General features: G+C 41.1%; 2 protein-coding genes across 5 annotated transcripts in view; one reads left to right on the forward strand and one right to left on the reverse strand.

Moving 5' to 3' along the window:
* Window positions 1-16,986, forward strand: part of RAP1GDS1 (Rap1 GTPase-GDP dissociation stimulator 1) — a 125,307-nt gene extending 108,321 nt beyond the window's left edge. For all 4 annotated transcript variants that reach the window (XM_085894765.1, XM_085894762.1, XM_085894766.1 and 1 more), the window contains 6 exons: window positions 10,287-10,457; window positions 10,634-10,759; window positions 10,889-11,031; window positions 11,272-11,398; window positions 15,753-15,929; window positions 16,067-16,986. In XM_085894765.1, the coding sequence (XP_085750891.1) occupies window positions 10,287-10,457; window positions 10,634-10,759; window positions 10,889-11,031; window positions 11,272-11,398; window positions 15,753-15,929; window positions 16,067-16,185 (863 nt within the window). In that variant the 3' untranslated portion in view covers window positions 16,186-16,986. The remainder of the gene's footprint in view (window positions 1-10,286; window positions 10,458-10,633; window positions 10,760-10,888; window positions 11,032-11,271; window positions 11,399-15,752; window positions 15,930-16,066) is intronic.
* A 2,114-nt stretch (window positions 16,987-19,100) lies between these two features.
* On the reverse strand, window positions 19,101-26,169 carry LOC147019922 (sorting nexin-21-like). Its single transcript, XM_085894767.1, has 4 exons — window positions 25,848-26,169; window positions 21,341-21,492; window positions 19,704-19,958; window positions 19,101-19,610 (listed from the first exon to the last, which is right to left on the reverse strand). The coding sequence occupies exons 1-4, from the start codon at window positions 25,885-25,887 to the stop codon at window positions 19,170-19,172; spliced, it is 888 nt and encodes a 295-aa protein (XP_085750893.1). The 5' UTR covers window positions 25,888-26,169; the 3' UTR covers window positions 19,101-19,169.
* Between the last annotated feature and the right edge of the window lie 520 nt (window positions 26,170-26,689).

The following is a 26,689-nucleotide window of genomic DNA, read 5'->3' on the forward strand; positions in this document are numbered from 1 at the left end:
GGCTGTGAGCCAGAGGTCAATATATGTCTGGGTTGGGCCTGGGGAGTCATGGATTCACTGGATCATGGGGTGTGGCACTGTCGGTACCTGTGCAGGAGGATGAAAGACTGAGTCTTCAGGTCCTTGGTGCTTCTAGTCTTGCTCTGTGGATGGGAGACTTGGACTCTGACCAGGGATCTGAGATGGAGACTTAATTCCTTTGGTTCCAGGTATCTTTGCAGAATCCTTAGCTATCGCTGGTCGGACTTTGTGTCCAATGAGCGGTTGCTGAGAGAGACTCAAATGAGCTTTGTTACCTGCATAGTCCGTGAGTGTAAGCTGCGGCTGTATGGACATGTGGCTCCTCTTTCTGACGCTGATCCTGCTCAACATATTCTCTCAGCGAGGGAGCCTCGTGAGTGGAGGAGGCCAATGAGCCCACCACGTGCCTCGTGGTTGCAACAGGTTGATCGGCATCATACGGTGATGGGGATGGGCCAGGCATCTGCCTGGGGTATGGCCAGATAGAGCCCCTTGGAGTTCAGGTGGAAAGTGGACGCAGTGACGCGCTGCTCTGGCGCATGCTTCCATACCTGACCTGACCTGAAACTTAAACCATCTTAGCGACTCCAAAAACTTGAATCGGGTTTCGAAATATATTAATTAATCAGGGAGTCTTAATGGACTTTATATTACAGGTCTTAATTTCTCCATGGCTTTAATTGTATGGCTGCTCCATCTGGTAAGGTGTAGATTGCTCAAAAAATAAGGGACCTGGCATGGGGAGGAGGTTCTAGTACCAGGAGCTAACATTGCATGGGGAAATCTGAGGTGGCTGGCACAATGGGCAGACGGACGTTGGGTGGGGAGACTGGCATCACAGACTAATGGAGTGTTTGGCCAACATTGCCTGCTGATGCTGTCTCAGGTTTTTACCCCATGCACGCAAAGCGAAAGGCGGGGTTAAGCAATTGGTTCCTCGATAATAAACTCACAACTTAATTTAAATTGAACGTTTGATTTTGACCATGAATTGGAAAACAAACCTGCCGTTCAACAGTACTTTGGCTTTGAATTTGTCCCGATTGCACATGCGCAGAAAGGAGTGAAATTTTTTTTCCTCTGTCTGTCTGCCTGACAATCAAAGAAAAATGAAAATCACTTCAAACAGGAAACTCTGTTTCTTAACGATCTTCAAAATCATTATTTTATTTAAATTTAAGTATACACTTGAACGCTGTGTGGGTGAATGTGTTCTATGAACACTCTAGTTGTTTATTTATTGATACTTACTTTGGGAACAACATCGATATAGGCTATATGGGTTAACCAATGATCAACAAAGACAAAAGATCCAAAACTTATTGTAAACTACAGAGTTCATGGAACACATTGCCCCATGCTGTCTTCAGAAACAAGGACATGGGCAGGGTCTATGAGTAGCAAATTTGATTGGTCGTGATGAAGTAAAATGTCATAATATTTTGTGCAAGTACTACTAAACAGAAGGGTTGTGAAAGTGTTAAGAAGGGTATTTGTGTTCTCCAGTGTTCAAGTCAGTATAGTAAACCCTTAACTCTTGTGGGTTTTGACCAATCGCGGACAACCTATTGTTATTATTATTAGTTATCGCGGGACCTTATTTTGACTAATCATGGTTTTTGAGCTGAGGTGAGTCGTTGTCTGCATCCGTCGTCTGCATCGGCATGTATGATTATCTTGCATTATGAGTCTTTTGTAGTTTCTCGTGCACCGTTAATAATGGCACGTAAACATAAAACGATGGACAAAATTAATTGTGCCAAAAAGCAAGAAATGTTTTGACATTGTGCGAAGAAATTGAGTTGTGAGATAGATTAGCTGGAGGTGAAAGTGCTGCATCTCTGGGCCGCCATTGCGGGATAAATGGATCGACTATGTAGTATATCCGTAAAAATGAGTCAAACAAGTGCAGGTACATTCAGAGTACACCGCCCCCATGCCAAATAAATAACTAACAATCCTCCAGCATGCGACATCGCCAAGACACCTTCGGTACCCGGCGATGCCATGATGCAGCACATGGAGTTTGAATTGGGAGGAGTGGTGTACAATAATTGATTGATTAATTGATGTACAATAATTGATTAATTGCATAATTAAAATAAATAAATACTAACCGTAAAATAATTAATTTCTTAATTGGCTAATAGCATACCGAAACCACCACTGTTTCATCTGAATCTGTAACTTTTTGAAAATTAAGTAATTAATCGAAAATTAAAATAATTGATTAATCAATAAATCAAAAATACCCTTTATAGCCAAATCACTTGTTCACTGTCATGTCCAAATATCAGCCTCTTAGCTCAAAAAGTGCCTGAGATATTGTCAGGATGAAAAATAAAATAAACAAGTGATTAATAAATCGATAATAATTAAGCAATTAACCAATTAATTGATTAATCAAAAAATAATAAATAGCGTTTTTGCCAAAGCACATCTTCACTTTTGTCCCCAAATTTCAGCTTCCGAGCTCAAAGGATGGCTGAGATATCGCCCGTACAAACAAGAAAATAATTAATTGATTAATTAATAAATATAAAATACCCTTTTTAGCCAAATCACTTGTTCACTGTTGTGTCCAAATATCAGCTTCCTAGGTCAAAGGATGGCTGAGATGTTACCTGGACAAACAAGAAAACGAACATACAAACAACCAAGAAACAAACAAACAAACGGAGTAAAAACTGAGTACTCTCTTCCTTCAGCACCCGGCGATGACGTGATGCATCGCCTGGATATGGAATTGGGAAGGAGCGGTGTACAACATCCGTACAAGTGTTGCCACCAACGCTCTGAAAAGGAAAAAAGTGTCATTCTAGTCCCATGGTCCTCATATTGAAAGGATGGAAAAAGCCCTTAATGTTTGAATTGACAACCAAACACAAAAAACAAGCCTTTTAGTGGACTGGTGATACGGGAGAAATCATTGTGCATTTAACAAACATTTCAATGAGGCGCCCGGTGCTGAAGACTCCAATGCAACCACAGCTACCCAAAAGTACTTCCTTCAGCTTCCATCAAAATAAACTTCAGCCTCCATCATGTAAAATTAGTCAGGGAAGCGGCATCGGCAGACCATGATGCTGTGGATAACTACCCACCGCAGCTCATGAAACTAATCAAGGTAAAGGGATTTATGTTGGAGCAGGTCTTTAGCGCAGACGAGATGGGATTATTCTGGAAGAAGATGCCATCTCATACCCTCCTGTCCAAGTTAGAAAGATCTTCTCCGGGGTTCAAGGTGGGTAAGGATCATCTTACCCTTATCCTCCATGGCAATGCAGCAGGCGACTTTGTCGTAAAGCCAATGCTGCTCTTCCGATCGCTGAATCCCCCTCCCCGCTCCCCACTTCCCACTCCAACAGCATCAATATTTTTACCCTCACTCACCTCACTGTTTCGTAAAACCACCTTTCTGTTTTGGAATAAATTAAAAAGGTAAAAGTCTTGTGTATCGTTTACTTGCCCCCGTTGGACTTTGTCCGAAACGAGGGCTTTTGGATTTGGTCTCGATTTTCACGTGCGTGCGTCCGCAACCATATCTTGTACATGAATGAACCGATTTTATTTGTACTTGGCACAAAGATAAAACATGATGGTATACATATGCACATCATCTTGTTTTGCAATGGAATCAAAGATGGCCGACTGGCGGCCATTTTGGGTTGTAAAAAATCTCGATGTTGAACACATCCTCAACCATTTCTCGGACATGCATTTACCAATCTTGTTCAATGTTGGCACACAGATAACGAATGATGGTTTTACATATGCATGTCTGTTTTTTGTTTTTTTGAGATCAGATCCAAGATGGCTGACTGGCAGCCATTTTGTTACTTAAATGTGTCCCCAACCATTTCTCAGACATACATGGTCAGATTTTGTTCAAATTTGGCACCAGCACAGTATATGATGGCGAACACGTGCACCTCACTTTATTTTGCGATCTGATCAAAGATGGCTGACTGGTAGAATGGCGGTCAGTTTAGTTGTAATAAATAAATATGGGCTAGTCCGTTAACTCCATACTGCAAAATTAATAAAACAACAGGGGCTATGACATTTTATGTCTTTTTTCCTTGTTTCAATTGTGATGTGTTTATTTTTAGCTGCCGTCCTTCCTATATATTTTCTTGAAGCCCAAGAACGTAACCCTCCTTTCCCCAAAGGCCCTTGGTTTTAACTATCATGGCATTTTCTAGTGACTGCCGCGAGTTGTGAGCTCAGTTACATTTTCTAGTAACCCCTTGGTTTTAACCTTAAATATCTCAGTAACCCCCACGATATTTAAGTGTTTACTGCAATTCAATTGAAATAAAATTAAGATTTTAAAGGTCTTAGAAAAAGATTCTGGAAGTTTACTGCCTTTGAGGGCACCGTCTTTTACACCACCTTATTTAACACGTTACATTAGTTCTTCGTGCCTGTTGTTTGTGTCCTTTAAGACACATCATTCATCCATCCTTCAATTTTGTTTGACTGCCAGACAGACAGACCAATTAAAAAAATAATCTTGCTCTTCTCTGCACATGCGTGATCGGGATAAATTCAGAGTGAAAGTACTGCTAAACTACAGGTTGGTTTTCTGATTTGTCTTCAAAATATAACACTCAATTAAAATTAAGTTGTTTCTTCGATCATAAACTGACGTTTGTGGACAGACGGACAGTCAGACGTGAACCAATTGCTTTATCGTGCATTTCGCTTTGCGTGCACAGGGTAAAATAACTCTTCCCTCCAACTTCTGTTCCGACGTAATATTTCTGTGCTGTATTTATTTTCCTTCACTTTCCCTTTTCACCATCCTTTATATTTGTTAAGATTTACTTGCATGTGCTCCACAGCTTTTATTATTAAGGCTGTTTGAGTTGGAATTCTGTTGCTGCATTTTAATTTCCAGACTTATCGTTGCCATTCATATGGGCTGGTGCACGCTCGCCATTGAGTTGTTTATCTTGGGCTCAAATCTTGACCCCACTATAAACTGTCACCGTGCTGTTTCACATGCTGGGTGGTGTGTGCTTCATCCATCAGAAGGATTTTGAGCTGGATGTCTTATCTGCAAGTACTGGTCTTCGAACGTTAAAGATCCCCATGGTGTCTGTCGCGAAGAGTAGGAGAGTTATCGATGGCATGCTTCAGTCAAACGTCAGCCCTGGTGAGCCAGTTCATGAAAGACTTGGGCCAAAAATGTTCCCTGGCTGACCCCACAAGATGGTGGGAATAATTAGGACCATTAAAATAGTAGTCATTGATGTTCAAATAACATCTTACTATAATAAATATAGGTTGTGTGGCTGTCGCCATGTCACCCTGATTCACTCGTTGATTGGTCGTGGCACTGGCCAATTGGTTGTGATCATTTTCCCCAGAATCGTTCTTCGTTTCTATTGTTATCACGTCTATTCACATTAGCTAGCAACGGTTCGTCTAGGTTAAGGGTCCTCAAAAGGCAGACTGTGGTCCACATCCAGACCGCGGGCATCATCAGTCTGGACCGCAGAGCTAATCCTACCTTATCCCCCGTCAATGGATTTTTTTATTTTTTTGTATACACAATCAAACTTGTGGAAGAGCTAGAACACAACAGATGAGGATGCAACAGAACAAAAGGAACAGTAGAAAGGAACAAAATTATCTTTCTGAAGAAAAAGAAGCGTGATAGATCGGGTTGAAGAACACGTGGTGAATTCCTGATGGGGAGATCGTGAAAGTGGAGCATTTTAAATTACTTTTAAAGGAAGAAGGAAGAATCGTTTACGAACTTTACATCCAAGGAAGATTTAGTTTGGAGTTGTTGAGAAAAGGGGGAGAAATACGGAATAAAGTACAGGAAGTATTTGGCATGCACGTACTCTGCCTAGCTCCTCCTCATCTCTACCACCCGTGGCCATGTTCTGCAGTGCTGACTATATAGTTTACTCATTTCAGTAAACACAGCAATGGAGGGTAAGAAGCGGAAGGTTGATTCTGAGAACCATCAGTTCAACAAGGAGTGGGAGGAGATGTTCTTCTCGGTCGAGCATAATGGCAAAGTTCTCTGCCTGGTCTGCAAGGAGACAGTGGCATTGCCGAAGAAGGAAAATGTGGAGCGCCACTATTCTACTACACACCATGGATCCAAATACGATAACGTCATGGGTGACATGCACGAGAAGATGTCACAACTGAAGAAGACCCTCCAGAATCAAGTTGTTAGCCAACAAGGTGTTGATATAATAATGGCACCTGATCATCTGCAGATGGAGCTGGTTGAGCTGCAAGCAAGTATGGATCTGAAGGGATGGTTTAAGATGTCAGAGATTCTGCATTTCTACCAGAAGTTGCCTGCCTTGTCCTTTCCTGAGCTTCGCAAGCATGCATGTAAGTAAATCACCCTTTTTGGCAGTACATACATCTGTGAGGCAACGTTCTCGAATATTAAGTATTGCCAAGAACAAATACCACTCCCGCCTCACAGATCTTCATCTTGAACAGTGTCTCTGCCTGGGTAACTCTCCATTCGGGCCCCGTAGTGACAAGATAATGGACGAGCAAAAGCTCCTGACATGCTCACATGCACCGCACTACCCTGACCGTTCATAGTTTGCCTTGCTATAATTATAATACAGTATTTTGATAAACCATTTGTTTTATTTGTTCCCACTAATGAAGGTTGGCACATCATCATGTCATGTAGGACAGATGGTGAGATGGCGTGGCGACTGTAGGGTACTGTTATCTGTCAATTTTATTCAGTTGTTACTGTAATACTCATGACCCTAATTGCCTGAGAGAAGACTGTCAGCGGGAATAGGGAGCAAATAGATAAAATTTTATGCAAGAACATTTTAAAGGGATGGTGTCTACAGAATGTCCACTGCACAGTGGGAGATGGGGTTTTGCAATCGTGTGTGTGTGTGTGTGTGTGTGTGTGTGTGTGTGTGTGTGTGTGTGTGTGTGTGTGTGTGTGTGTGTGTGTGTGTGTGTGTGTGTGTGTGTGTGTGAAAATGCTTTATGATGCAACAAAGCTTTATGATGAGAAAATGGAGAACACTAATTAATAATTTCGTCAAAAGGTCACATAAAATCGTCAATTTTCATCCGACTTGACCTGAAATTTTAAGAATTTGCATATTGGATCACTGAGTTGGTTCACCAATCCAAAGCTAGATGCCTTTTGTTTTTTGTTTTTTTTTCGATCAAAAGGTCAAAGTTGCATAAAATATCAATGTCAGTGACCCAATTCATCGAGTGTAACCTGTGTTCTGTCAAGGTCATAAAATCGTCAATTTCCATCTGATTGACTTGAAATTTGAGCAGGATTTGCAGATTTGGTCATTGAAGCCGATTGCTTTTGAGGTCAAAATCGTCAATTTTTGTATTTTTAAGCTGTTTTTGCCATGTTTAGCATACAGAAGAAGAAGAAGTCCAAATACAAGGCAGACGTCGACGGGCTTTGCAATTTCAGATGCTTTCTAGTTTCCTCCGGGTGGAAGGAGGTTGTGTTTTTCACCCCTGTCTCTCTGTCTGTGCAGGATATCTCAAAAAGTTGTGGACGGATTTGGACGAAACTTGGTGGACAGGTTGAGTGTGGGACAAGGACGAATTAATTCATTTTTGGTGAAGATCCGGATCCGGTAATTTTTTAATGTTCAAAGTGATTGTTCACCATTGAGAGATCGGGCTAAAATGATCTACAACAACATATCTCAAAAATTTATTGGGCCCGATGTGTTCTATTGGATCAGGCATTGTGTGGCGGAGTTATGCGCTCTACTAAGTGCTCTTCCAGTTTAAAATGTTTTTAGTTGTGTGGCCCGCGAGGTGCCAAGGAATTTTAGTTCTGGCGCACGATCAAAAATATTTGAGGACACCTGATGTAGGTGGTGCAGCATCTTTATCACACGCTTTCCTCACCTCGTGTTTCTTCACCTTGCGACTCATCATATTCTTCTCGATTCATCCATCTTCAACAGCAGTGATTTCAATATTGGTGTAGCTGGTATTGCAAACTATCTTCCTTTACCTTATGATATGGAGCACGATATGTTGTGATCAATGAAATTTCTTTCAAAATGATAAAAAAAAATTATAAAGTGCATTTCGAAGAATGTGCCGCAGCACATTGCTACCGAAAGTGGGCCAAGAAGGGTTGCCTCTTCCTACCCAGAGGGCAGGAGTGCCCACTGGTTTTACTAACAGCACTTCAAGGAATCGTCCTTGGACTATTGTAATTGTATTGTAAACACATCTGCTCACCCCCAGTTTCATTTGTTTTGTTTGGAATGCTCTAGAATATTAACTGACACTCGGAAGGAGTGTGGATGGACATACAAACACTCTAGTGCACATTTATTCTCAGAAAACATTTGAAATGCAAATAAATCATTGATATTGCAGAGACGCTTCCATTTACCAACCAATATTTTGTTTGTTCACTTGTTCATTGCGAATCAAAAGTTGGTGGTTGTGAATACCCCACCGGTCAAAAGTTTTAGAACACCTCCATTTTTCCAGTTTTTACTGAATTTTAAGCAGTTCAAGTCCAGTGAATAACCTGAAATGGTACAAAGCGAAGCAGTAAACTGCCAGAGGTTAAAATTAAAAGTTTAGGTTACCAAAAACTGAAAAATAATGTAAATATGAGCGTTGTTAAAAAAAGGCCCTTTTCAGGGAACAAGTAATGGGTTAGCAACTGCAGCTGTTCTGCAGCAATGGAAGTAAAATAAGCCTTGAAAGTTGATGCAAACAATTCCTTCATGTGTCCCAACTTTTGTTGATTAGTTACAAACCCTCTGTCTGTATAAAAGCAGTGTTGGAACAGACTGTGTTGCTTCACCCTCTGAAGCATTATTTGGACAATATTACACTGCAGGAAGTAGTATATTGCTATCTTAATGGTGAGAAAAAGACAATCAGCAAAGGAAGACAGACACTCCTTTATAACCCTTAAAAGTGCAGATCTTTCCTTTAGAGAAATTTCAAAGAAGCCAAGGTGTTAGTGAGTACAGTTTCCTACACCATCAAAAGACACTTGGAAACTAGAGGAAACTCTGACAGGAAGAGGTCTGGCAGACCCAAAGCCACAACACAATCAGAAGACAAGTTTCTGAGAGTGAACAGCTTGCGTGATAGGCAGCTCACAGGACAGGAGCTTCAAGCACAGCTTAACACTGGTCGAAGTAAGGAAGTCTTAGTTTCAACTGTGAAGAGAAGACTTCAAGCTGCAGGTTTGACAGGTCGAGTGGCAGTAAGAAAGCCATTGCTAAGATGGCAAAATAAGAAAAAGAGGCTTGCCTGGGCCATGAAGCACCACCAGTGGGCTACTGAAAACTGGAAGAGGGTCTTATGGACCGATTAATCAAAATTTGAAATCTTCGGTTCATCCCGCAGGGTTTTTGTATGCAGAGTGCATTGAAACATTAAACTGCTTAAATTTCAGTAAAAACTGGAAAAATGGGGGCGTTCTAAAACTTATGACCGGTAGTGTACATTATAAAAGTTTTGAAATTTTTTTTATATAAGTTGTTATTAGTATAATCATGATGTCAAAGCTTTGACAGCTCACAGGTTGGTCCTGGCATTTGGCATTGGATAATAATACGATGGAAATGAAACGTAAATTATAAACTTACAACTGAAACTACCATCCTGGTAATTAACAGGCAGTGTTGCAATTCTATGGATGAAATCAACTGAACGTCGTTTGAGGTATGCTAACTGTCGTGGGAAGCAAGGAGAAACTCGCATTTCCTTCATTTTGCTTTGACAAAGGGTTAATTCCCCACACATCCATTTCTCCTTGCTTCACACAGTGTTTAGCATTCCCCAATCGACGTCCTGATGATTTCATCCATTATCCTACATGTTCACTGACGCAGTTTGACACGAGCCTGCACGAGAAAGACTCGTTCTTCATTCCAGTGTTGTAATATATACTACACCTTTCTTCGGAAGAGATAATAAGCTCCGTGCCCCCTCTGTTAACACTTGCTTGTGAATGTTGATACTCTTATGGCATTTTTGAAAGTAGGTAGGTCATTGCGTATTGCTACCTTTGTCACAAACCTCCATGGAGATTATGAGAAACCACTTATCATATTCTTTAATTGGGAAGCCATTTAAGCAGCCCCTTAATTTCCTATTCAACAATGTTAATTATTACATCGGATTACACACTTGAGCTGCCTTTCGTACAAATGTTTTTGTTGTTGTTGCCGCCATGTAAATTTTTTTTCCCTCCAATTTTCCCCTCCTTCCATTGTCTTGTTGATGATAAGATGACAACTGCATCCGATTAGTCAAGGGTGAGGCAGTGCCACGCTTACTTGAGTTGCTTCGCCGACAAGCTCCACCAAGTACTGAGGATGGAGGCAATGGCTCTCAAGTGCCGTATGATGAAACTTTGCAACATGCTGCACTGAGTGCCCTCCGTAACCTAGCCATACCAGGTCAATGATCTTGAAACTTACCTTCTGTTGTGATAATTTTGCAATCATATAGCTTACTTTATACTTGTTAGTCTGAACATCCATTTACCATTTACACATATCTATCAAAAACGAATACAAATTTTATACGGCTTATTAGATTTGACTCTTCCTTCATGGCATCACTTTCCCAACAGCTGTGAACAAACCACGTCTCGTGGAGTTTGGAGTTCTCGACACTGTACTTGCCTTTCTTCCGACTAACTCGTCACCCGTACAGTTTCGACTCATTGGCACTCTGCGCATGCTCACAGAAGGACAATGTAAGGAGGGCACACACATATTGAACTCTCCCTTAATGGCTCCTACATTCATTGATAATCATGTTGTCTCATCGTTTTATTTTTGTTTTCCTGTTATTCAGTGCAATGTCTGCTTGTCAATCTCCCCAGCATCAGTTGCACTCTGTCTGGGTCAGAGGAGTGATGTGGCACACCGTCTTGTGGAATGGAGTGAGGGTCGAAGTCAGAGTACGGGTGTTGTTGCTGAGGCTAGCCGTCTTCTGTCCGCTCTCCCCAGACATTCTCGAGATAAGGTCGCACGTTGTCCCACTTTCTCAAGTCAAATTGTGAATAGAAATGAAAATGTCATCACAGTAGCACTACTTTCTGAATGATGCAATGATCAATTTTCAACTGGAATTGACTCGGAAGACTGTCGTCTTAAGTGTCCAATCAACTTGCATTACTTACACTGAAAGTTTCTTCACTTACACAACTATATTATTCACTTCCTCAATCATGTGCTTGTTTTCCTGCCTTTCCTGCATCCTTAGGAGGTGTGCCGGGTGTCTGTTGAAGTGGGTGCAGTGGTACCACTAGTTGCCATGATCAACAGCCAGTTTCCATTAATGCAGTGTGAGGCATTGCTTGCACTCACCATCATCTCTCAATTTTGCCTTGGTAATTCTCAAATCACCCATTTGCGTTCTAGCAACTTGCTCTCTCCATTCATTTCTTCTTTTATTCACACATTCTCCTTGCAATCTGCATTTCCTCATGTCCTCAACATCATTCATCTTCAGTCAACCTTCACTGATAAAGCAGTACGTATTTGTTTTCATTCTTTTGATCTTCGTATCCTATGCTCAGCTCAATACTCCACATATGTTTGCATGACCCATCCTTGCTTTGTGCTCAAATTATCCTTTGTGCTCATTTGCTCTGTATTGTTTGTTGTATTTTGTACCCTGTGTTTGCTGTCAGTGTCATCCAAGTACCTTGTAAATGAGCAAATGTGTGTGTGTCCTTCATGCTGTAAAGAGACTTTCCTTGCACAATGATAGTCTTTTGACAGCTGTCAAGTGAATAATCATCAACTTTCATCGATGTTTACCCAATGAATACAAAATTAGAGCAAAAATGAAATTGTCCAATACAAGTCTCCTGTTTTTGAGACTTGTATTTGAGAATTTGAGGCATTGTCTCTTTCAATCATTCTCTCTTTACAACTTTACAAACTAAAAAAAAAAATACATCATAGTCTCTTTCAGGCATCACATGGAGACAATGTCTGTCTCCTTGTGATTCAAAATAAAAAATAAAAATACATCATAGTCTCTTTGAGGAATCACATGGAGACATTGTCTGTGTCCTTGTGATAAAAAAAAAGAAAAAGATTCGATCAATGTTTTGATAATTATCTATCTATAATTCCAGCAATCTGTGTGTGTGTGTGTGTGTGTGTGTGTGTGTGTGTGTGTGTGTGTGTGTGTGTGTGTGTGTGTGTGTGTGTGTGTGTGTGTGACCGCTGTTTCTCGACAACGACTGGTCCGATCTAATTGAAACTTGCCACGTATATTGCTGGGGACCTGAGTATGTGCCTTTTCAAGGTTTGATATTAATTGGACAAGTGTTTCCCAAGTTATGGCCATTTATTTACCAAACCAATGACAAGACACGCTGCACAGGCGTGGCTGCGTAGGCCGGTGCGCGGCCGGCCGACGATGACGTCACGGGATGTACCGGTTACAATGGGGAAAGGGCGCCTTAGTTCCCGTGGCGTAGGAGTGGCAATGGTCAATGGCAGCGAATGTCATGGCAAGCAAAGACAGGGAGGTAAACTTGATTTTAATTTGGATTTTAATTAACTCTGTGTGTGGAAGTATCACAGCAGTTGTTACTTCAATACAAGCGATAATTCGTGGAATACATGTGAACATTCCGTACGGGCACGCACCACTTTCGGATAGTGACTTACTGTATTCTAATAATTTCTCGATTTCTTATGCGCATTTATAGATAAACACAATGCCCCAATCCAGTCGTCGTTTACGAGAGCAAAGGAACGGACTGTGTAATTGTTTGAAAGTTTTTTTTTTGCACGTACAGCCACGTACGGGCATGCGAGAGCGAAGGAACGGCCTGTGTGGTTGTCGTTTCCGGCTTGCGGTTTGAAAGTTTTTTTTTTTATTTTTTATTTTTTTGCACGTACGGGCACGTACTAGTTTATTAAAATATCACATAATTTTCAAATGGAAGAAATGTGGAATCCAAATTTCATCCAAGTTGACACACCTGTTTTCAGGATGTAGCTGGAATAATAATGATCATAAAATAGTTTGTAGTTCACTGTGGACTATTATTATTATTATTATTATTATTATTATTATTATTATTACCATATTTTTTGGCGGACAAGTCGATACTTTTTTTTTACCCAGAAGTCCGAGCCTCAACTTGCACTCAGAATCGACTTATCTTTGCTTTAAGACATAATGATTCTACAGCTTGTTTTAAATACTGTACCTCAATATTTAATTATTACAAAAGTGTTGAAAAACTATTGACATTCCTAATTTATCCGAAATGTGGTCCCACACAAAGTAGTTCAAATAATAAGCACAAAACAGCTCATGAATATTCATGACCCTGGAAGTACCATAGGCAAGGATCCATTGTGACAATGTCAGGGAGGAATCAACACCTCTATTGTTCTGACCGACTGTTTTGCTCACGACTGTAGTTTATCTAGCTTCATATTATACTCCAACTAGGCTTATCTACGAATGAATGAACAAAAGAAAAATGGGGAAAAAAATTATATTCCACTTTGACTGATACGCTGCAAAATATGGTATTATCTATAACTAGCACGGTACCTGCACTATGCACGGGAGGGGGATGGGCAGCCAGTTCGTGAAGGACTTGGGCAAAAAACTTACTGCAGCTAACCCCAACAGAAATAAAGTGGGTAATATTTCTATGATGTCACAAGGGCGAATCTGCAAATGCCGAATCCATGAATGTCATAGGTGGAAACCCTCACATAATTTCCTCATTCTGCTTTAAACTCAATCTTTCTGCATTTTCATTTCAAATATCATCATTCCAATCACACATTCATACGATACCATTAATAGAACAAAATACAAACACTCGTGAGGTAAACGAATATAGACGCCGTTCTCACGTGACGTTTAATGCAGACAAATCTGCCGGCGAGAAAGGGCGGATATAAAACGCTTCGTACAATCGAAAATTAAAGTCATAATTGCATTGAGAAATTTATGAAACCTACCACCCACCTTAGAATGGATAAAAGCGTCATCGTTCAGGTGGAAACTCAAAATCACAATTGTACCGAGGTATTATCAAACCAGCAAATGTTTCTGCCGAACCCGTCATTGCGTTTACTTACCGATCGGGAGCAGTTTCGTACAGATCAAAAGTCAAAATCATAATTGTATTGAGGTATTTATGAAACCTCCCACCCACCTTAGGATTTCATTGACGGGGCTATTCCACAGAAGGTTTGACGGGGCTATCCCCAAAACTGAGGGAGTAGTTTGGGGATGGACAGACAGACAATCCTGCTCTATAATGTAGATGCTAATATGGAATAGGCAAAGCCTAGAAGCGAACGTAGAATTCTTCTTACATTTGCTTCTGACTTTACCTATAACGTGTTCACCACTGTATACTTGCCAACTATACCGTGGTACGTGTTTGCGCCGCACAGCTGATGATTTTGACACAATTTCCGGTTACTTCAGCCTGGATTCGGGATCAGCGATCAAATAATGTAAATCACGATTAAAAATTATTTTTTGATGATGCGGGAGATATCTTTATTAAAATTAACTTTGGGAAAAAAATGACTGAATAAATAAACGATCACTTCTGGTCAAGAATAAAAGAAAATATAAGTTCCGGAAAGAGTTTCAAAATCACTCCCGGTAATGTTAAATACAAAATAAACACTTCCTGTCATGAAAAAAATCACTTTCGGAAGAATAAAATTAACTTTGGGAAAAAAATAATTGAATAAATAAATAAACACTTCCGGTCATGATCTCCCAGCATGCATCGTTCCCCATGACAAAAACCGGAAACAAAAAAAACCAGAAGCAAACAAAAACGGAAGCAAAAGGGTCATAGCCAACGACACGGATTCACAATTGCCAGGGTATTGTGTTGTTTTTGTTGTTTCCTATTCTCTCATGTGCACGCGTTAAGTAATATTCACGAGATAGAAATAAAACCCAATCGTGTTTATACACCGCACAGCGTTTAACAACAACCGGAAGCAAAAGGTGATGGCTAACGACACGGATTCCAAATAGCCAGGGGTATTGTGTTGTTGTTGTTGTTGTTGTTTCTTATTCTCTCACGTGCACGCGTTAAGTATGAAGCTCACTGCGTTCTTTATTATTATAATTATAAAATGATTGACAGCTCCTGCACCACGCAATCTTACAAGAGAGCTTAGACTGCGCATGCACATTTGCCACAAGTTTTCTGTACAAAATAATTTCCACATGACGAATGCCATTGTCAATAAAAACTTGCAATTCTTAACCAAAGGAATATAAAAAGATGAAATACGGCAACTCTCAGCAAGCTGAAGGAGTACCGTGATGTAGGATGCACACCGGGTGCAGATCTGGCCTATCAGTAGGATAGAAAATGTAAACTGTTCAGCTAAGTGGAGGTATGCGCTCTACCAAATGCTGTCGTAGTTGGCAAATGTCAGTCTGCATTGCTTCCAAAAATCTTGTGAAATTTTGCACACCTTCCAATGTAATGGACAGAAAAGCTAAAGGCCTACACGGGAATATTTGGCTGAAATTATTTGTAGAGAAAGCACTGTCATGATGGCAATATTTTATTTTACAAGTAGCAATCGATATCCAGTTCCTATACTTGGTAGTACTACTTGTAAAATAAGATACCTATACTTGTAGTTTCCAAATTTGAAGCAGCATTGATGCAAACAAGCCAAACTGTCGGTTGCAATGTCTGCCCTGTTGTACAGAGAAAGCTGTTCCATATTTTCACGACTCGGGTCTTATTGAGGTTCTAACAACACTCTTTCGCTCTGCTGCCTCTGCCACATCTTCTCCTCCACCATCTCCATCACCCACTCACCCTGAGGTTCCTCCTGAAGTAATCGCCAATGGTCTTGCCCTCCTTGCTTCTGTCCTGCATTCAGGTGAGAGAGATTTTGCAATTTTCTGTGATTTGAGAATAAAGAACACAAAAACACACAAGTGCCTTGTGTATGCTAACATTGTCCTTGCCTTTTCTTTTCCTCTTCCACCTCTTCCCCACTTTTCAACCTTCTTTTAGACAAGCTAAGAGAGAATGCAAAGTCTGCTGCACTACCTCTGCTCGTTTCTAATCTTTCAACTCACTCTTCCCCTGTAATTTCAAAACCTGCTGCCTCTCTTCTCGCCTCTCTCAAGTAGTTCTGTCTTTGTGCTATTTGTCCTACCTGTAACATCTCATCTAGTCTCTTCCACAAAGGAAACCACTCAAAGAAACAGTTGAAGCCAAAAGACCAACGATGAGCTGGGTTAATGGTTTCATTTTTGTCACTTTATTTTGTATTGAATGCTTTTTTTCTTATGTTCAAAGTTTGTTGTAAAATGTAACGCATACTAATGAAGCTTTTCTTTTCATAACACGAACCATGGGAAAGATAAAAGGGTATAAACAAGCAAGCATTCCTTTTGATAGCAAGTCAGACTATGCTGGAAAATCACCAGTACCTGTTGTACAATTGAAAGATCACTGGTTTAACATTCCTTTTTAATATCATATTTAGCTGGGAAGTTGGCCGAGTCTCAGTCCTGTACTCGCACCCACTGCTTCGGTGACTTGAAAATGAGTACACAAACTACCAGACACTTGGTATCTTAGCCTGGTCAGCCATAATATAATAATGAATAAAGGTAATAACTGAGTGATTAATCAAAAACAAAATGTTTCCTGCAAAGCCATTGCAATGCTGAACAGAAGAATAGCATATCAATTTCAGTTAGACACCTCAGAGTTGTTTAAAAATGAATGGTTGTCATTTGTTTTAAAGGTATAAATGGTACCATTTTAATGAGTGTTCAGAGTTTGGAGAGTGCCACAAACTCAAGGCACATACCATTGTATTTATCTGCCATTTGCGTCCCCACTTCACACGTGACAATGTATCCTGGTTTGGTAGGCATTTATTCCTACGTCCATTTTATGCGAATAAATATCCGTGCATGGTATGCTTTCGTCTCATCATCTGCCAATATTATGCAAAAGGACACTAACCTGAGTGGGGAGGGGAGTTACCGATCTTCTGCAGTGATCGTCTATTTGGAGAAAACGTTACAAAAAAATTGTGGATTTATTATCGAGCATGTAGTGTTGAGTAAATGTCCGATTCGCCACTGCCAGTGGAATGTAGTATGTCACGTTGCCAGCCAACTAAAAATGGTAGCCATTAACGAGATTTCTAACAACTCGGTGGTGTAATGGTTAGAGCGTCTGCTCCGAGTCTGGGAGGTCAGTGGTTTAAGCCCCGGGCGACTCGTGCCAAATACTTAAGAAAATTGTACGTGTGCTTCTTTGCTTGATGTTCAAGGATTTAAAAAGATTTAAAGAGCATGGACAATCCCCATAGGTTGGCATCCATGGGGAGGAGGAAATTTCTCCTTCGGAAATGCTCCACTGAGTGCGGTGAGAAAGGCGGTGCCATTGTTGTGGCGTTGCTTGTACTCACAGTGTGCGGGAAGTGACGGCAGTGCATGTGTGTGTGTGTGTGTGTGTGTGTGTGTGTCAGCTCCACTATGAGCCTTAGATCCTGTAAGATAAAAATAAAAAAGGGTAACTTCTTTTTTCGTTCACCTTTTAATTTGGGGATTTCAAAATCACATCCTGTCCTGTTGGGAGAGTAAGGTTGGTTCCTCAACATCTGGAATGACATCCTTGGTGAGCAACTGGTGTTCAAAAGTCGGGCGTGTACTTGGACATTGTGTTGTTTTGACCCATTGTTTGGATGTTCATTTTTAGTAACACTTGATCGCATCCTTTGTATGTTTCAAATAATGAAGAGCATGTCGTTACCTGTCAATCTGGAAATTAACTCATGGCATAGTGGTTTCTCTTGATCAAAATAAATGATTGTCATTTTGCACAGTCATCTTCGACAACATTTGACTTCTCTGAAAGCAGTCAAATCCGACAGGTTGGCCTGTTTGGTGTTCCCATATTAACCTGTTGCTCAAGATGCTCAGAACCCACATTCAAATCCAGTACATGGTCTGTATTTGCCCATTGTCTACTAATATCTTTGTAATCAATGTTGAAGTGCATGGATGACTACTAATATCTCTGTGTACAAGTTGCTCCATGAGGCTGAAGGCAGTGTAAAAACAAAATGAAATCATTCGAACGTTTAAAAACCTAAGGTGCAATGTCTTCATAACTTTGTATGTTTCTCCAGCCATCTTTTCAAGTTCAGCACAAAATGTGAAACTTCATTTGAAGCTATTCTGAAAGCCGGCGTGTGCTGGCAAAAGCTCCTCTCTAAATCTTTAGCTGGCCACTTGGGAGAGAAGATGTAATACTTGATAGCCTTCTTTCGGAAGCAATCTCAATACAGAATGGTAAAACTTGAGAACATGTCCTTTCTTGAATAGTGATTCAAAAAAAAATTGAAATGTAGAACTGCAGCAATGCCATGTTGCCGTTTCAATTTGGGCAGTTGTGCTTTCCCTTTTCCTTTGGCTTTTCTTGACAGGTGGATTGATGTCCACTCACCCCTCGCCCCATACACGCACCCCAAATTTAATTGTCTTTTCTCAATCCCTTCCTCCATCTTCATTTCATTACCGTATCAGTGGAGTGGGTTTTAAACTTTGTTTAAGATTGCAGTTAAAAAAAAAAGCAACCAGCTTTATACCAGACTCGGTGACTTTGCGGTTAGAGTGCCTGCACTGCGTTGGAGAGATGGTCGGTGGTTTGATCCCGACCTTGACAAGATCGTATCAGACTTCAGGAATGGTCAGTGCTGCCTCCTTGCTTTTGATGCTCAGCATTTGAAAGCTTAATCTCCATAGATTGGCATCCATGGAGAGTAATAAATGCCTCAAGTGCACGGCTTAGTGCGGAGAGAAAACAAAGTCATAAAGATGACTTTTTCCGGTACCCCAAGTGCCCTGGGAAGTTGTCATTCCCCCATCTCAGCAGCTGTGTTTGTTTGAAGTCAAAGTGTAATCTCCTATTTGTCTGCAAATGTGTGCATGATTTGTTGAAGCTCCTCCACAAGCCTTAGAACCTGTGAATTTTTATAAAAATAATAATAACAATAAGAGCAGCCACAAAATCACTTGGAGAGTAGTTTTCATCATTTATTTTACCACCAGGTTGGTATATTTCATGTGTGTCCTTTTTGGGAATTCCTACTTTATTCTAAATACTGTGTGACAATGTATTCTTTCAGAGATGGCACATGACCAGGTTTCACCTGGTGACCTTTAAGCCGCTTGAGTAGTGAATTGGCAAAGCTTGTATCTCCATTTCCCAGGATGACGCTAAGACGCCGTGCCATGTCCGTTAGTGGAAGCAGTAATGGCGGTGTGTCTACTGTGGTAGAATTACATCCCTCTGGCTCAAGAAGATCGATGGCTTCGAGACATGCCCGCAATGCAGCATGCTGATTGCCCAAATCAAACTGGCACACGGATATGGCAGCAAGTGTCAGTGCTCCACGCTGCAAGTCCAGCCAGTCCCAAGAGAGACGGCGCTGGAGGCACAGGGTTGGAGAAAGAATGGTCGCTGCTTCCTTGTAGGCACCACCTCGGATGCACTCGTGGGCACGCACAAGCTCCGGATGGTAAAAGAAATCCTGGAGGCACCATTCTTTTATTGCAAAGAAATACCTTGGTGAGATGTATTATGAAGATTCATTAAAGTGGTGAACATAATTGTGAGCCCGCACCTGAAACTCTCTTGCACAGCGCACTGAAGGAAGGGCGGCGAGGCGTTCCAGGTATGCCTCAATCTCTTGGCCACGCTGCTCTCTCCTAGTGGATGTGAGTACACTCAAACATAGACGTGACGGCAGTGAGACTGGCAAATCAGGAAAGCGGCGACGAAGGGTTTTGTGCAGAGACACCAGCTGTGAGAATCTCCGCTCGACAGGTACATATGTCTCAGCACACTCACCAGTACGTAGTAGTGCAATGGTGTACAGCTGAAGGAGGACAGGAGATATTTCTACAATATGCACATATTTGCAAACAAATTCTCTTTCCGTTTTGAATATTATTTTATAAACTGGACATTGGTAAATATGCATTTGTTCTTCCAACAATTTTGCGAACATTTTCTTTCGCCAACACCATATTTTTGCTGATACAGTGCAGTACTTCTTTTCCATATCTTTTTCCTGTTTGCTCATCAATTTGCAGTGTTCATGGATTATGCTCATGTCATTGTCAAAATTGATGATTTTATTGTGTAAAATTGGTTTACTCTCTGGGCTATCGAATAATTTTGCAACTCTAATTACAATGAAACTTAAGAGGAGAAACGTAATTGATAGACATTTGAGATTAAAAAAAACAATCATTCCAGCGAGTCACATATTAAAAAAAATTCGTATCCGGATTCGGATCGTCACCAAAATCAAATCAATTCGTCCTTGTCACACACCCAACCTGTCCACCAAGTTTCGTCTGAATCCGTCCACAACTTTTTGAGATACCATGATGGACATCCTTTTTGCCTATTGGCCTCGTCTCTAAATGGTGAAGAATCGCTTTTTAAAAAATTTGAGTATCCAGATCCGGATCTTCACCAAAATCGAACCATGTCGTCCTCATCACACACCCAACCGGTCCACCAAATTTTGGCCGAATCTATCCACAACCTTTCGAGATATCCTGTTCACAGACAAACGGGTGAAAACGTAACCACTGCCCACCCTTGGTAATGGAGGTAAAAATATGAGAATATAATGGTTTGAGTGTTTCAAGTGTGAAATGACAAATTCTACTTCTGCTCTGACGAAGGTTAAAGGCCAAAATATCAGCATCTTGTGATTCTTTCCAGCAGATAACTCAAATCATTTCAACATTTTAGATCATTTTGGCCAGTGCTTGGGGCCGCATCCCGAGTTACCTTTATCTTTGATGCATCTTTTGCTCACCTTTTCTGTAATGTAGTTGGAAACAGATAATATACACAATTTTGTACAATCGTTGCTGGCTTGTCCTGCTGCCGATTGTTCTGAATGTTGGCTGTATTCTTGTATTTTAAAGTGGTGTAGCCGCTTCAATATTTGGTATGTCTTTCCTTCCATCCGTCCATTCGTCAAAAATGAAAAAGAAGAACCTTTCTTACCCACCATGTCTAATTCTCGAGAGTTCTAATGGGTTTCGTTCCTTTTCTAGAGTTTGCCTATTTCATATTAAAAATGCCAAACTGTAGCTCTTCCTTCGGACAAGGGTGCAATTTTTTTTTTCCTTGTCTGATGAAGTTATCAATGATTCCCAACATATTCTCATGGAGATATTGATAGTGGAAACAGTACTGATGTCATAAGATGTCAAAAGAATGTAAGGAGAAGCCTACGACATAACGCCTGCCGCTTTGAACCACCACCCGGTTTTCGGTCACACTGAAGACCAGCTGCTCTGGACAGTAAGGGCCGCGGACAAAGCGCCATGCATCCTGCAGCTGGCTGGTGAGACGTGCAGAACCCTGCTGCAGCACAGCCTGGCATTCTGTCCATGGAAAAGCCAACACATCCATGATTTAGGAAATGGGATATAGATGGCACATGGTAAGCAAATATACTAGTTGAGAAACCAAATATGTTGTGTTCATAATCTGGACGTGACACAAGATGATAGGCTAAATTATAAAGCCATATCCTCTGTTTCCTTATTTTACCTTGTTTATAGAGTTAGTCCCCATAATAAGATCCATTTTAATAATCTCCTTTTCCAAAGACATTTCAATATTGATGGATTTTGCTTGAAATGTGTTGTTCCTTTATTCGACCAAAATAGCCGCAAAAGTTTCCATCGTGAAACGATGAATTGTACTTCCTGTGTCATGCTATTCTATCTTTAGGGTTCCAAAACAACTCGTACTTAACTCACACGTTCATTGTAACTTATTGTGAAAGCCAATATGACTAGGATAGGGGCTCAAAACAAATATCTTTCATATCGACATCGGTGTGAATGCAACAGTGGGTTCAACACATCCTCTAAATTCTAAAAGGTGGGCATGATGGGTAGTATGTTCACAACCAAATGGCAGTTTTAATTAGGTTTGTCCTTGCTAAAACAGAAAGTGGAAATGAAACTCAAACCATTTTAGGTGGAACGAGAATGGGAGTATAAACGAGAATGAGAGGAGTTATGAAGGTGTGTGTGCGTGTGCGTGCGTGTGCGCTCTGCCACGTTTGGTTTTGCGAAATAAACTCGGTTGGAAGACACAGTTGGGAGGGGGTGAATGTGGTTAATTGGAAATAATTTACTGCTATTCACTTCATATTAATTACAACAATTGTTGCAGGGTTTAGGAAAAGTTTTGTTTTTGAATATTGTATTATTATATCTTGTAAAAACTATGCAAGGTGAAGTTTATTATATATAAAAATGCCAAACAAAACTAGTTATCTATCCTCTCTGCCATAAAATAAGACAAATGTGGAATTAATCATGTAATTGCTGAAGGACTGTTCCAGCGTTCATTCCAAGTGCCTTTTTTGACACGAGGGATGTGCAGAACACCTGAGTGCAAGTTTCCACATCACTTAATTGCCTCGCGCATTACTCGTTCAGCACATGCAACTCGTGCACCCTTACATTTTTTGAGGTGACACAAGGCATTCTGAGTAAATTTGAAAGTCTTTCTGAGACACCAGTGTGTGGATCATCCAAAAAAACACACTAATTACATTATTCAACACCATATTTGTCAGAAAATGAGAGGAATTAAATAATTGGACACCTTCAAGCAGGGTCGTCCATTAGCCATGTGGCAAGGCTCTTTAATTTGAGGAGAGAAACTTCATGATCTCAGAAGACATCAAGCTGCTGGATTAACGGCATGTGCACACAATCAGTTTCAAACTGCCCAGAGTACTGCGAATGCAGGCCTTGGACGTGGATGTAGTGACAGCTGCCGGAGGTGAACGAACATACCCGGTGTTGAGATTGTTCTTTCCACATTGGGATCCAATGTGAAAACATTCACTACAATGCAGCATCACGTGTTTCCATCCATCCATCCATCGGGACCATACTCTGCAGAGTGTTGATGCTGCCTAAACAGTCTCCTGGGCTAGTGGGCACATTCCTGGATGGGTTGCCACTCCGACACAGGATACCAGCAAGCTGGCACTCATTTTGCCGACCTCGGAAGGATGACAAGCTGAGTCAACCCCACCTGGCATTAATTCAACAGCCAAGTGGGATTTCAACTCAGGATCCTAAGATCCCAAGCCCACCAGTCTAGCCATTAAGCCAACACCAGGCTTACAATGAAATGGATATGAAATTATTCAGCAATTATCTCTGACAGAAGTTAACCCTCACCCATGTCCCATGATCTCGCATAAATAACTCGCATTAGCAACAATCACGTGTTCGGTTTCTTTTCTTTTTTTAATGGCAGAGAGTGTATATAGCCATTTGCAGTCACGTCCCATCCCCTAAGTCATAAATCAGTCTTGAAGTCTTCAGTGGTTCTTTGTTTGTACATTCCCCATGTATGAATTCTTAACATGTGAAATGTAGCGCAGGCATTGGAAACATCAATCAATTTTAAGATTGAGCGTTTTTGCCTTTATGTATGGTTTAACCTTTTCAAATTACAGTGTAAAACTAGAATGGCATTCACTCACTCGGTGGAGTGCATACCTCCACCAGGCTGAACAGTTTACGTTTTGGATCTCACTGCGAGGTCCGATCTGGATCCAGACCTGAACCAAAACCTATTGGGCTTGTTCTCGTCACTTAGCCAACTCATCCAGCAAGTTTTGTCATAACTTGTCCATAACTTTTTGAAATATCGTGCTATATCTCGTTTCTGGCCCCATCTCTCGATGGCGAAGAATCTGTAGAAATCAGGTGTAAATGAATTTCCACTCTATCACATGTGGTCATGAGGTGGCAAGATGAGTGCAGGCAGTGCCATGGTCCCAGTTACGCTCGGTGAACATCACGTTACACTCATAAGAGTGTAGTGAAACAGAAGAACAATTTCCAGAGATTCAGCAGCAGCAAAAGCTCCTCAAGTCTGAGCTGGAGGTTTTGGTGCCAAGACGCGTCGCAAAATATTGATTTTCAGTGGGAAAAAATACAAATGCCCCAGGCTGACTCGAGCGGTGAATAATAGTGAATATTCCACCCAGTCAAGTGATCCAAAAAAGACGAATGCTCCGGGATGACGCACGCAAGGGATAAAAGCAAATGTTGCAGTGGTCCAAAATGGCCAAAGTAACAGTGGTCCAAGCTGTTAGGGTTAGGGTTAGTCCAAAATATAATCAATTTGTCCTTGTTCCACAGCCAAACTGTCCACCAAGTTTTGTCCAAATCAGTCCATAACTTTTTGAGATATCCTGTTTACAGACAGACAGGGGTGAAAACATGATCTCCACCCACCTTCAGTGGGGAGGTAACGACCATGGAAGTTGAAGCTCTGAATGCTTCACCTTCCTCTGGCTGAAAGTTCAGGTTGAACTTCATGTGAACTTCACATTATTTGTACCTTTGCATTTTTCAACAATATTGACGGAAGAAAGAAAGTTATTTTCAAACTGCTTTTCAGTTCTCCAAAAAAACATTGAAAATTGCTTCATCCATAAATCTATGATGAAAGATGATTCATGGGAAATTACCTTGGCGACTCTTTAACAATATATCTTGGCAACCATCAAAGGGTATTGAATGGCTCGTCATGAAAAGGTGATATTTTACAAACAATAAGTAATTAAAAATAACTGCTCACATTAGCTGAATGAACAATAGAAATTATATCAGAACAAGATTGAAAAACGTATTAGTTGGTTAGAGCAAGAACTAGTAGTTTAGACAGGGTACAGGTACACAACGGTCTACTCTTTTCAAAATGAACCACGTGTTCGTCCACCTTCGTAAGTGAATGCTGGTAGCCGGGACATGCGGATTAACGTCCCTCCGAAGAATGGTATTGTCTTTAGTTCTGCCCAAGAAACACCAGGATGACGGGTGACTTCGGGTTGACAGTGATCGGTGGCCCATCATTTGGTGCACCAAGAGTGGCTCGGCTGACTACCGGTTTCAGGCAACGAGCACAAGTCCCATGATTGGTTTAGGCAGGAATTTTTGAATTTCATTGCTGACACAAGGGCCTACCCTTTTTGAAAGTGGAGTCTTTAACATCTATCAATATTCGCAGATGAACACATGGCCGAGCGTCCATCTGCAAGAATGTATACTCATTACTACCTTCGGTGGCGGAGGTTGTGTTTTCACTCCTGTCTGTCGTCTGTCTGTCTGTCTGTCTGTCTGCAGGTTGTCTCAAAAAGTGATGGACGGATTTGGACGAAATTTGGTGGAGAGGTTGGGTTTGTGATAAGGACGAATTGATTCGATTTTGGTGAGATCCGGATCCGCTAATTTTTTTTAATTTTCTCAGTGATTCTTCACCATTGAGAGATGAGGCCAAAACCGATGTACAGAATATCAGGATATTTTGAAAGAGCTGTAAATTAGATTTTCATTCAGGTAGGGATGCACATTCGGCCGATCAGTGGGATACAAAACTTGTAAACAGTTCAACCTGAGCACAGGTAGCTCGACCGAGTGTCGTTCTATTTCTACCTGTGTCAACGCCATGGTGACCACCTACCTCATCGTCCAGATGGGAATCAAAGTCGACAAGGAAACGTTTCCATGGCTAAGAACCATCCCTGGACAGTTTACCACTCTCTCATTGTGAAACGAGCTATAAATCGCTTTAAAAAGTTCATAAATAAAACTCATTGTAACCGTGGGAACTCGAAGATGACACAGGTGCAGCACGCTCACAACTCCATAAGAAAGCTGCGGAGCTTTCCATGGAAACCAAATCCCAAACTTACCAGCAACGGCCATCTCGTGTTCCTCCACCGGACCCGCCATGCCTTGTTGTTTTATATATTTATCTATATTTATCACCCGTTCGTTCCATGTCAACTGTCATCTTCCAATTTCCCCCCCCCCCCCAATCGTCGTGCCTACTACGTCACAGACATGTCTACGCCTTTATAGCAGCTGGTCATGGAATTTCAGAATCTGTTGTTTTGACCGAGGGTGTCTGACCCGAAGCGTGTCCACAATGACCAACCGCCACATATAAACCTCTCCCCAGCCTCGTTTGCTGTTGTTTCCCGAGGGTGTCTCACTTCCAAGATGTACATATAATGTTCCTTTTTTAACATGGCAACAAATTTCAGCTTATCATGGCCGTAACCTAATCAGGTTGAGGTCATGTCATGACGGTCTGCTCTGAGTCTGTCTGGGGCGGTTGGTGGTTTGAATCCCAGCCGAGTCTTACCAAATATATTTTTTAAAATGGTCTGTGCTGCTTCTTTGGTTGATGCTCAGCATTGAAAAAGAACAAAGCACAGACAAACAACCAGAGGTTGGCAACCGTTGTGCAGGTTTAATGGGATTTAATGGTCTCCTCTTGTATTGAAGTTTCTTGAAAGGGAATTTATGGTATCATTATCTACTAGCAGAGTACCCGGTCTACGGGAGATCTTGTTCCAAACATGCGTTCTTCTGATGCATAACCTTTATTTGGGCGGTGTATAGGTAACTGACAACTGTGTGGGAAAAATACCCCGTCCCCTTATGACCAACTGCAAAGATAACACACCCCGTAACATCAATTGGGGTCATGCTGATCCTATGTAGCAAGTCTGGATGTAATCAGCCCACA

This window comes from Eptatretus burgeri, chromosome 9 (assembly GCF_056783735.1).
Source record: "Eptatretus burgeri isolate ZD-2024b chromosome 9, Ebu_testis_v1, whole genome shotgun sequence".
Lineage (NCBI taxonomy): Eukaryota > Metazoa > Chordata > Myxini > Myxiniformes > Myxinidae > Eptatretus > Eptatretus burgeri.